Genomic DNA, 13,695 nt, shown 5'->3' with positions numbered 1-13,695 from the left:
CGAACACGGTGCCAGGTCTCCTGGATGGTTTTCGAGGAGGCACTTTATCCCAGATGGGTTGAAGGCAAGGCACTTCACGATAGGACTGAGAATGTTGGCTCGAACGATCAGCATCAACAGGCAGGAGTTGTAGAGCTATCAAAGTTTTCTTGAGGTCATCAGCAGAGATATTTACAGCATTGCAAGCGTAATCTCGTGAGATTACGATGTAACCTGTAATTTCAAACGAGATTACGCTTGCCTTGCTGTAAATATCACACAGACGCTACAGAAGTGACAGAATTCTGAATACACATCACGTCCTGGCTGGAGGTAAAGTATATTCATTGTCAAGACACTGCAGTAACGTTATAGTGTGTTTATGTGGCTGCACATAGCGATATAGCTATATCGCTATGTGCAATGTAAATGAATGGAGAGAAGTGTATGACGCTGATTGGTCAGCGTCATACCCTCCTCTGTACAATGCCCACTTGGGCAAAAAGTAAAACACGCCCAATTGTTCATTAAGAAACTCATTAGCATAAAGATAATAAAGGTCATAACTCCCTCAAAAATTATCGTTTTTCTAAATAAAAAACACTGCTGTAATCTACATTACAGCGCCGATCACATCATGTACAAGATAGGCCACTTATAATGTGGTGACAGAGCCTCTTTAAGGACTATAGGTTTAGAAAGTATAGTTTGTAATTGAATTGAAAATTGGCTCAAGGACCGTATCCAGAGAGTTGTGGTCAATGATTTCTACTCTGAATGGTCCCCGGTTATAAGTGTTGTACCCCAGGGTTCTGTGCTGGGACCACTATTATTCAACTTATTTATGAATGATATAGAGGATGGGATTAATAGCACCATTTATATTTTTGCAGATGACACCAAGCTATGTAGTATTGTTCAGTCTACTGAAGATGTTCATAAATTGCAAGCTGATTTGGATACACTAAGTGTTTGGGCATCCACTTGGCAAATGAGGTTTAATGTAGATAAATGTAAAGTTATGCATCTGGGTACCAACAACCTGCATGCATCATATGCCTTAGAGGGAGCTACACTGGGGGAGTCTCTTGTTGAGAAGGATCTGGGTGTACTTGTAGATCATAAACTAAATAACAGCATGCAATGTCAATCAGCTGCTTCTAAGGCCAGCAAGATATTGACATGTATTAAAAGAGGCATGGACTCGCGGGACAGGGATATAATATTACTACTTTACAAAAGCATTAGTGAGGCCTCATATAGAATATGCAGTTCAGTTCTGGGCTCCAGTTCATAGAAAGGATGCCCTGGAGTTGGAAAAAATACAAAAAAGAGCAACTAAACTAATAAGGGGCATCGAGAATCTAAGTTAGAAATATTAAAATAATTCAATTTATTTTGCCTTGAAAAGAGATGACTAAGGGCTTATTCAGACGAACGTATAATACGTTGCACTGACCTATGTTAGTCAATGGGGTCGTTCAGACTGTCAGTGATTTTCACGCAGCGCATGTCCTATATTTGCCCGTTTTTCGAGCATCACGCACCCATTGAAGTCAATGGGTGCGTGAAAACCGCGCACGGCACACAGACGCACTTCCGTGTGCCGCTCGTGATGCGCGCTACAATAGTCAAAACTATGAATGAAAACAGACAAGCACCACGTGCTTTTCTGTTTGCAAACATAAAAACAGAGTGTCATAATGATGGCGGTTGCGCGAAAATCACGCAGCCACGCAACATATGCTGCTGACACACAGAGATTTTATGGACCTATTGCGCGCACAAAATGCACACGCTCGTGTGAATCCGGCCTTAAGGGGGACATGATTAACTTGTGTATATATATATATATATATACATACATACATATATATATATATATATATATATATATATATAGACAAAACCAATACACAGGTCAGCACTCCAAGGTAAAGTGTAAAATAAGGATCCTTTATTCACCACAAGCGCAACGTTTCAGCCCTGCTCAATGGGGCCTTTCTCAAGCGATATGTATATATATATATATATATATGTATGAATGGCCCATACAAAAATATAGTGAAATGCTGTTTATTGTAAAATCCCCACAATAGACAAGGGGGAACTCTCTCCGTCTGGAGAAAAAAATGGTTCATTCTCCAGAGATGACAAGCCTTCTATACCACAAGAGCTTTGAGTCTGTGGAATAGTCTACCGCAGGAGCTGGTCACAGTAGGGACAGTAGATGGCTTTAAAAAAAGGGTTAGATAATTTCTTAGAATAAAAAAATATCAGATGTTATGTCAATGTGTAGAATTCTTGTTTGAATGTTGATCCAATTGGATTGCCATTTGGGATCAGGAGGGCAATTTTTCCTTTTTAGAGAAGATTGGTTAATGTCTTATGGGTATTTTTTTTTAAACTTTCCTCTGGATCAATAGGGGTAAAAAAAATTCTATAGTTAAACCATATCCCTTCCCTTTCTCCCATTCCTTGGTTGAACTTGATGGACATATGTCTTTTGTCAATCGTACAAGCTACGTAACTATCGTATTTTGCAGAACATTCTGGCATAGAAAAGACACAAAATGGCCAAAAGTCACAATTTGCGAGGAAATTTTTGTGAGTTTTGGGCAGTTTACACTGCTCATGCCAATTGCAGGGTCACCCGATGGCCAACAAATTTACTAGAATTTATGCCAGAAACTGAGAGTTTCCTAGCTAGCATAGATTTGACTCTGTAAGGTGTAATAAGGTGGAGGCCCGTGCCGAGCCACATATCTACCCCCACCCAATCAGACAATCCCACCCGATCGGACATAAAATAAATTACTCAACTCACCACTCCTCACCATGGTAACCCTCAGGCTCTCACAGGAGACTGTGGCATGTACAAGGTACTAACGCCGGACAGTGTCAGAACGTCGTATGTGAGACAGCACTCGGAACGTTGAGTGCTGCGCCGCATATAAGGCCCTCATGCTGCTTGGCGTCTGAACCTTTTATGCCGCGGCCTGCTGTGAGAGCCTCAGGGGATCCGGAGCAGAGAAGCAGAGCGCTAAGGTGAGTAATTTTTCTAATTTTATGTCTGATCTGGGGGAACGGGGCGAAGAGGCATGGGGCATGGCCAGCTGAAAGATGTGACACATTTGTCAAGAGGCGTAAAAATGTGTTGCATCTTACTCCAGCTAACTGTTTATTTAAACTCGCATACGAATGGACGGTCTTAATAAATCTCCCCCATTGAACTAGTAAAATCAAACCAGGAAATGCTGTCATGGAACAAGTTTCAGGCATGTAATTTCAAGCGATGATAACTTAGCATAGAAAGTTGATAATAACTTACATTTGTAATGCACTCTAGACCAAAGGACCTTTTATATCTGGTAGTTTGCTTTTTGAGAAATGCCCATGGAGCAATGGGATGCATTGTCTCTTGCAGAAACACATTGTATAAGTAAATGCACCAGTGACGTCGCTAACACTGGCATTTTTTGTCCCTTTGCCCCGAATGCATGAACAAGTGCAACTTTTAACTGTATCTGCATCCTCATTTTAATCCTTAAGTCGACTCCACACAACGTTTTGATTTGCCTATGTGGCGTTTTACACAGCTTTCTTTGGTTAATTTTAGTTTTTTTCTGAAAAACTCATGTGGCCAGTGAAGTGATTCTCTTGTGTTTTGGGGGTCAGTTGCGTTTTCAGCAAAACATAGCATGCTCTACGTATGCCGTTTTTCTCCATAGTCTTCGTTATAGAAGGCCAGGAAAAAAACATTGGTGCAGTGCATATTTCTGTGGCTGAAATTCCATTCCATACATCTGAATGGGGTTGTTTCTGCAGCATGTGCACATATTTTTGCAGGTCCTATTCAGATGTATGCAACATTTTCAGAAATGTTTGCAAAAGAACTGTCATGTGAACATACCCTTAATGTACTCATAATAAGTAATAGTATGGGCGTGACCAATAGGCTTCTAGTCGTGGCCCTACAAATAACCGTGTGACTGGTACTTCACTGTCTATTTACACGTTGTGGTTAAATGGTAACCATGTCACTAAAACTTTAGGATCTATTGGCATGGTGCAGTTGTATCGCAGTTACCATGTAACTGGCACCTTAAGGTTTATTGACACATGCGGTGAAACACAGCGTTTTGCAGTGATTTAGCGATAATCCTTGCAATAAATTACATTTTGACCATATCATCTGAATAGACCCTAGGGCAGGGGTCTCAAACTCGGTTAGGTAAGTAGGCCCCATATAGAAAAAATGTGAAGTTGACGGGCCGCATTACTTTCAAATTTGATACAATACAAAATTATTGTTAATCAATTAGTTATTTGAACTACTATAACAATACTACATTACTATAATACTACATTACTATAATAATATTACATCACTATAATACTACATTACTATAACAATACTACATTACTATAATTATTCAACATTACTATAACAATACTACATTGCTATAATACTACATTACTATAATAATACTACATTACTATAATACTACATTACTATAATAATATTACATTACTATGACAAAACTATATTACTGTAACGGTACTACATTACTATAATACTACTACATTACTATAATAATACTACATTACTATAATAATACTACATTCCTATAACAATACTACATTACTATAATAATACTACATTCCTATAATAATACTACATTACTATAACAATACTACATTACTATAATACTACATTACTATAATTATTCTACATTACTATAACAATACTACATTATTATAATACTACATTACTATAATAATACTACATTACTATAATACTACATTACTATAATAATATTACATTACTATGACAAAACTATATTACTGTAACGGTACTACATTACTATAATACTACTACATTACTATAATAATATTACATTACTATGACAAAACTAAAATACTATAACAATACTACATTACTATAATAATACTACATTCCGATAATAATATTACATTACTATGACAAAACGACATTACTATACCAATACTACATTACTATAATACTACATTACTATAACAATACTACATTACTATAACAGTACTACATTACTATAACAATACTACATTACGATAATACTACATTACTATAACAATACTACATTACTATAATACTACTACATTACTATAATAATATTACATTACTATGACGAAACTATATTACTATAACAATACTACATTACTATACTACATTACTATAACAATACTACATTACTATAATACTACATTACTATAACAATACTACATTGTTGTTTGTAGATAGGCAGGGAGAGTGTTTTGTTAGGCTGGATTCACACGAGCATTGTCCGTCCGTAATGGACAGAACGTATTTCGGCCGCAAGTCCCGGACCGAACACACTGCAGGGAGCCGAGCTCCTAGCATCATAGTTATGTATGACGCTAGGAGTCCCAGCCTCGCTGCGGGAGATCTGTCCCGTACTGTAATCATGTTTTCAGTATTAGAGTGTGATGGTATTAACAATTAAAACTTTATAACGCATCCTTGCCCTATCCGAACCTATAGTGTGCAAGAACTAGTGAATTATCTGTATAGATACAATTGTATCATTATTACAAATTGCTAAAAAGAGTGAAACGTATCTTATATTGAAGGTTACGCTGTAACTAATAAATTCCCATTGGTATCCACCCAGTGAAATACATGTAATACATTATCCAAGGGAAAACCACTAAGATTTATCTACCATTGAACAGTGAATAATTTAACAATACTACATTATTATAATACTACATTACTATAATAAAACTACATTACTATAACAGTACTACATTACTATAATAATACTACATTACTATAACAATACTACATTACTATAATAATACTACATTACTATAACAATACTACATTACTATAATAATACTACATTACTATAATAATACTACATTACTATAATACTACATTTTTACATTACTAGAACAATACTATATTATAATACCACATTACTATAACAATACTACATTACTATAATAATAGTACAATAATACTACATTCCTAAAACAATACTACATTACTATAATACTACATTATTACATTACTATAATACTACATTACTATAATAATACTACATTACTATAACAATACTACTTTACTATAATAATAGTACAATAATACTACATTCCTATAACACTACTACATTACTATAAAAAATACTACATTACTATAATACTACATTATAACATTACTATAACAATACTATATTATAATACCACATTACTATAACAATACTACATTACTATAATAATAGTACAATAATACTACACTCCTATAACAATACTACATTACTATATTAATACTACATTACTATAATACTACATTACTATGATACTACATTATTACATTACTATAATACTACATTACTATAATAATACTACATTACTATAACAATACTACATTACTATAATACTACATTATTAGATTACTATAACAATATAACATTACTACAATACTACATTACTATAATACTATATTACTATAATACTACATTACTATAACAATGCTACATTACTATAATACTACATTACTATATTAATACTACATTACTATAATAATACTACATTACTATAATACTACAGGGTGGGCCATTTATATGGATATACCTAAATAAAATGGGAATGGTTGGTGATGTTAACTTCCTGTTTGTGGCACATTAGTATATGGGAGGGGGGAAACTTTTCAAGCTGGGTGTTGACCATGGCGGCCATTTTTAAGTCGGCCATTTTGTATCCAACTTTAGTTTTTTCAATGGGAGGAGGGTCATGTGACACATCAAACTTATCGAGAATTTCACAAGAAAAACAATGGTGTGCTTGGTTTTAACGTTACTTTATTATTTCATGAGTTATTTACAAGTTTCTGACCACTTATAAAATGTGTTCAAAGTGCTGCCCATTGTGTTGGATTGTCAATGCAACCCTCTTCTCCCACTCTTCACACACTGATAGCAACACTGCAGAAGAAATGCTAGCACAGGCTTCAGTGCATAAAGAGGGAAACACATCATCATGTAGCAATTTCAGATATCCCGTGGCCTTGAGGTTTCCATTGATGAAGAATGGCCCCACTATCTTTGTACCCCATATACCACACCATACCATCAATTTTTGTGTTCCAACAGTCTTGGAGGGATCTGTCCAATGTGGATTAGTGTCAGACCAATAGCGGTGGTTTTGTTTGTTAACTTCACCATTCACATAAAAGTTTGCCTCATCACTGAACAAAATGTTCTGTGTAAACTGAGGGTCCTGTTCCAATTTTTGTTTTGCCCATTCTGCAAATTCAGTGCGCCCATCTGGGTCATCCTCGTTGAGATGCTGCAGCAGCTGGAGTTTGTAATGGTGCCATTTGTGAGTAGCTAATATCCGCCGAAGGGATGTTCGACTGATGTCACTCTCCAGTGACATGCGGCGAGTGCTACGCTGTGGGCTCTTGCTGAATGAAGCTAGGACAGCCACTGATGTTTCTTCATTAGTGACAGTTTTCATGCGTCCACATTTGGGCAAATCCAACACTGAACCAGTTTCACGAAACTTGGCAAGAAGTTTGCAAACTGTAGCATGGGAGATGGGTGGTCTCGTAGGGTGTCTTGCATTGAAATCTGCTGCAATGACCCGGGTACTGCGTTCACCAGACATCAACACAATTTCTATCCGCTCCTCACGTGTTAACCTCTGCGACATGTCAATGGCTGTAAACAAAGAGAAGCTTGTAAATAACTCATGAAAGAATAAAGTAACGTTAAAACCAAGCACACCATTGTTTTTCTTGTGAAATTCTCGATAAGTTTGATGTGTCACATGACCCTCTTCCCATTGAAAAAACTAAAGTTGGATACAAAATGGCCGACTTCAAAATGGCCGCCATGGTCAACACCCAGCTTGAAAAGTTTCCCCCCTCCCATATACTAATGTGCCACAAACAGGAAGTTAATATCACCAACCATTCCCATTTTATTTAGGTGTATCCATATAAATGGCCCACCCTGTACATTAGTACGTTACTATAACAATATTACATTACTACAATACTACATTACTATAATACTATATTACTGTAATACTACATTACTATAATTCTACATTACTATAACAATGCTAGATTACTATAACAATACTACATTATATTACATTAATAATACTACATTACTATAACACTACATTACTATAATAATACTACATTACTATAACAATACTACATTGCTATAATACTACATTACTATAACAATACTACATTACTATAATAATAATACTACTACATTACTATAACAATATTACATGGCTATAATAATACTACATTACTATACCAATACTACATTACTATAATAATACTACATTACTATAACAAAACAACATTACTATAACAATACTACATTACTATAATAATACCGCTAGGTTTAAACTTCATGGAAATTTGCGAGTTTTCTCCACATGCTTATTTTAACAATCCAGTTTTCCAGTTTAAGTGTCGCTAAATGCAGTCCGGCAGCTCATTTGGCAGACACACGAATGTCAAGATTGGGCAGCCCCTTTTTAGATAGGGCCACTGTGCCCTCTGTAGATAATGCCACAGTGCCCTCTGTAGATACTGCCACACACCCACTCGTGGATAATGCCACAGTCCCCTCTGTAGATAATGCCACAGTGCCCTCTGTATATAATGCCACACCCCCCTAGATAATACCACAGTGCCAACTGTAGATAATGCCACAGTGCCCTCTGTAGATACTGCCACAGTGCCCTCTGTAGATAGTGCCGCAACCCACCCGTAGATAATGCCACACCCCCCTAGATAATACGACAGTGCCAACTGTAGATAATACCACAGTGCCCTCTGTAGATACTGCCACAGTGCCCTCTGTAGATAGTGCCGCAAACCACCCGTAGATAATGCCACACCCCCCTAGATAATACCACAGTGCCAACTGTAGATAATGCCACAGTGCCCTCTGTAACAGTGCCCTCTGTAGATAGTGCCGCAACCCACCCGTAGATAATGCCACAGTGCCAACTGTAGATAATGCTACGGGGCCCTCTGTAGATAACGCCACAGTGCCCTCTGAAGATACTGCCACAGTGCCCTCTGTAGATACTGCCACAGTGCCCTCTGTAGATACTGCCACAGTGCCCTCTGTAGATACTGCCACAGTGCCCTCTGTAGATACTGCCACAGTGCCCTCTGTAGATACTGCCACAGTGCCCTCTGTCGATAATGCCACAGTGCCCTCTGTAGATAATGCCACAGTGCCCTCTGTAGATAATGCCACAGTGCCCTCTGTAGATAATGCCACAGTGCCCTCTGTAGATACTGCCACAGTGCCCTCTGTAGATACTGCCACAGTGGCCTCTGTAGATATTGCCATAGGGCCCTCTTTAGATAATGCCACACACACCCCTTGTATATAGTGCCCCCCCCAAGTAGATAGCTCCCTCTAGGAGTGGAATCCCCAGCCAGGGCATTGGAGGAGCCCCTGATGTCACTGTCCATAGACAGTGAGGTCAGGGGATCCTCCTTGATGTCAGGGGAAATCTCAGAGCAGAGCACTATTATAGGCTCTGCTCCGGGAACTCTGGGGAAGCCACTGACATCAGTGTCCATATATGGACACTGATGTCAGGGGCTTGCCCAAAGCTGGAGTCCCGAAGCAGAGCCGCTAGTAGCGCTCTTCCTTGGACTCCAGCCCTGCTCCTGGCATCAGTGTCCATATATGTACAGTGATGTCAGGGGATTCCACAGAGTCCCGGAGCAGAGCCTATACTAGCGCTCTGTGTCCCGCAGGCCGCAGATGACAGCCTCAGGCCGCGTGCTTGAGACCCCTGCCCTAGGGTATATCCACACAATGACAAAGTACTCCCGAGCAGTTGAACTTGTTGCTGAAGATCTGTAAAGGTTCATTTATTTAACCCCTTAATGACCGCCGATACGCCTTTTCACGGCAGTCATTAAGGGGCTTTATTCTAGCCTGCCGCCTTTCCTAATAATCAACGTCCTGCACGGGTCTCCTGTGCATGCTGGAGCCGGGGCTCGTCTGTCTGATGACAGCCGGGCTCCTGCTCCAACGGTAGTAATTGAAGTTTACTTAGATCGCGGCCGTTTAACCCCTCAAATTTGCGGTCATTAGCGACCGCTGCATTTGAGTTATTTACAGAGGGAGTTAGCTCCCTCTGTCACCCATCGGCAGCCCGCAAATGCAATTGCGGGCATCAGATGGGGTGCCATGGCAGCCGGGCCCTAACAAAGGCCCCCAGGTCTGCCCTGGCTATATACCTATTAGGACGTGCCAGAGGCACGTCCTAATAGATGCCTGTCAGTTTTATAATGCTCTGGTATACGAAATATACTAAAGCATTATATCTGCGATCTAAGGATCGCATAGTAAAGTCTCCTAGTGAGACTGAAAAAATAATTAATGTGAACTAAAAATTAGTAAAAAAATGGTTTTATTTAGTTAAAGTTTACAAATAAAATAAAAACTACACATATATGGTATCCGCGCAATCGTAATGACCCCAAAAATTAAGTTAGCATATTATTTAAGCCACAAGGTGAACGCCGTAAAAAAAACGCAAAAAAAAACAGCAAAATTGCTATTTTTTCCCATTCGCCACCAAAAAAATAATAATAAAAGGTTAATCAATAAGTCCCATGTACCCCAAAACAGTAGCAATGAAGTCCCGCAAAAAACAAGCCCTCTTATGGCGACATTGACGGAAAAATAAAAAAGTTATGGCTCTTAGAATGCTAAATAAAATTATTTTAGTTCAAAAGTGTTTTTATTCTGCAAAAGTAGTAAAACATTAAAAAATTATGCATATTTGGTATCGCCGTAATCGTACTGACCAATAGAATAAGGCTGGGTTCACACGACCTATTTTCATGCGTAAACGAGGCGTTTTACGCCTCGATTTACGCCTGAAAACACGGCTCCAATACGTCGGCAAACATCTGCCCATTCATTTCAATGGGTTTGCCGATGTACTGTGCCGACGACCTGTAATTTTACGCGTCGCTGTCAAAAGACGGTACGTAAAATAACAGCCTTCTTGGGACGTAATTGGAGCCGTTTTTCATTGAATCCAATGAAGAACAGCTCCAAATTACGTCCGTAATTGGCACCTCGCAAAACACAAGTACAAGCAATTACGTCTGAAATTACGGAGCTGTTTTCTCCTGAAAACAGCTCCGTAATTTCAGATGTAAATGCAGTTATCGTGTGCACATACCCTAAAGGTAGCATTTTATTCACTCCACACAGTAAATGTAAAATGCATAGAACAATGGCTAAATTGCTGGGTTTTTTTTATATCTCACCCTCAAAAAAAGTTCATAAAAGTTCATAAAAAAATTCTATATACCCCAAAACGGTGCCATTGAAAAAATACAACTCATCCCGCAAAAAAACAAGTCCTCATACAGCCATGTCCATGTGAAAATAAAAAAGTTATAGCTCTTTGAATGTGACGATGGAAGAACGAAAAAATGTGCTTGGTCATATGGGCCCAAGAATGCATGCAGGGGGAAGGGGTTAAAATAGAAATACTTACAAGGGGTAACACAAACAATATTTATGTGTGACTGTTTTATCATAGTTCAAGCAAACCCTTGGGAAATTGGTTTTGCATTTCATTCATAAGAACTCATTATATTTGTTTTGCAGATATTTAAAGAATTCCAGAGGATTGATGTGGATGTATATATAGCAGAATATGGTGGTAAGTTGTCTGCTGTTAAATGCAATTGGGGTTAGTGTGTCCAAATAAGAATTAATTATATAGTACAGATTAAAATAAATACATAACCTGTAACGACGGGGGTAGGGAAACGAACAAGTGAGCCCTAATCTACCCGCCACTCTGTCCCTGCCTACTTGCAACGACCTGCCCTAGGCGACGGGGTACAACTGGGTGGCGGTCCCTACGCTCAGTAAGTGCACGAGACAAACATACAAGGGAATACAAAGCAAAGGGAAAGGGGCAGTTGCCCACGGCAACACCGTGAGCAACCAGAGTGGTGAACGAGCCAAGTCAAACCAGGAGAGCACGAGGTACCAAACGCAGAGCAGGAGAGTAGTCAGTAAGCCAGGGTCAGTATGGAGCAGCATCAAATAGTTAGGAGCTGTAGCTGGGCCAGGAAACCACACGGAAAGAATCACAAGCAAAGGAGGAACAGGAAAGGCAGGTATAAAGAGACACAGGGCGGGAGCTAGCTCCGTCTGGCCAGGCTGCTATAGGCTCTCCCACTCCTAAGCCTGCCATCCTGAGTGGTGGAAGATGGAGTCAGTCTCAGAGACGTAGATTCAGGTGCAGACTGATTACCTATGGGAGTTAACCCCGAAGCTGTGCCTGGCAGATCCTTTACATAACCATCTAGTTTTTATAATGTTTTTATTATTTTGTAATGTGCAGTTTTGTAGCCTCATTTAGCTTCCTTCACAGATACTTTTTTTTCCCCAACGGCGGTTTTTAACAGTGTTTTTGGTGTCATTTTGTACATGTGTCTTTTACCTGATGTTTTTGAAGTCCTATGGAAAAGATGATGCGCCACTGACCACAAAAATACTACAAAAACACCACAAACCAATACTCTCCGTACATAGGCTTTTTCATATTTTACTAAAGACCGGTTGCAGTGTTTTGGGGCAAAGAAAACCCTGTGAAAAATTCTACAAAACTGCGAGTAAACTTCGTGTGAATCCAGGAATTTATTATGTAATTGTCTTGAAAGCTGCACATGACAAATAGAGGGGGATTCCTCTCTCCCTGGGCTCTTGCAGTTATAATTTGTATTGGCAGCAGGAAGGATTTGTAAGCTTTTTCTCTCCCCTATAGAGCAATTAATGAGGTAACCCCAGGCATTGTTTATTGGACCTGAACACTTCTCTATGTTTATTTCATAGAAGAAAAACTGGTGTTAGGTCTTCTTTATCCCTTTCCTGACCGCCCACTGTCTTTTGACGGGGGACAGTGCAGGTCTGGAGTCTACAGCAACGTCTTTTGGCTTCACTCTAAAAAAGGCTAATGAGCACTCTAACAGCACCTGTATGAAGAGAAGCCTCCTGAATAAAGCTGGTATTGGAGTATACTCCGACCCTAGCTGTTTAACCCTGTTGATTGCCGCAGTGCATGACCGCCGCATGATCAAAGTGCACTTCCTTCTTCGATCGCGTCACCGGAAACTTAGTGATGCGATTGGCAACTCAGGGAACAGGGAGGACCTAGGAAGGACCCCAGGGCTGTCTGCTTAGTAAGTCTGCTGTTAGGGCACGTGTGTTGCCCTGACAGTAGCCTGTCTCATAGTGACACAGTATAATGTATTAGCATACAGGAGTATGCGAATACATTATAAGTAAAAAATAAAGTTGTTAAAAAGTTATCCATTCAAAAATATAATAATAATAAGAAATGTCCACAATTATTATTGTTCATAAAATATATTTAGCATAAAATATATTTTATTGCCCATACATTACATAAAATCAACTATTTACACGTTATCTAACAGGTTATTTAGCATGGGAAGTGTGCGGTATAAAAAAATGAATAAAAAAGACAATATCAAAAACCAAAATAAGTTACATAAATTACACAGTAATTTATTTGTACACCCAAATTGTGAAAGAAAAAAATACAATTTCTCCCACATAAAACAAGACATCATACAGCCAATGAAAAAATAAAAAA

At 38.7% G+C, this 13,695-nt stretch overlaps 1 protein-coding gene across 1 annotated transcript in view; it reads left to right on the top strand.

Moving 5' to 3' along the window:
- The window catches only part of LOC142750410 (pendrin-like), a 110,165-nt gene that overhangs the window by 88,123 nt on the left and 8,347 nt on the right, over positions 1-13,695 (top strand). Inside the window, exon 17 of the mRNA XM_075859412.1 lies at positions 11,673-11,727. Coding sequence (XP_075715527.1) covers positions 11,673-11,727 — 55 coding nt within the window. The remainder of the gene's footprint in view (positions 1-11,672; positions 11,728-13,695) is intronic.

This window comes from Rhinoderma darwinii, chromosome 3, assembly GCF_050947455.1.
Source record: "Rhinoderma darwinii isolate aRhiDar2 chromosome 3, aRhiDar2.hap1, whole genome shotgun sequence".
Classification (NCBI taxonomy): Eukaryota; Metazoa; Chordata; class Amphibia; order Anura; family Rhinodermatidae; genus Rhinoderma; species Rhinoderma darwinii.
This window is presented reverse-complemented; position numbering and strand designations above follow the sequence as displayed.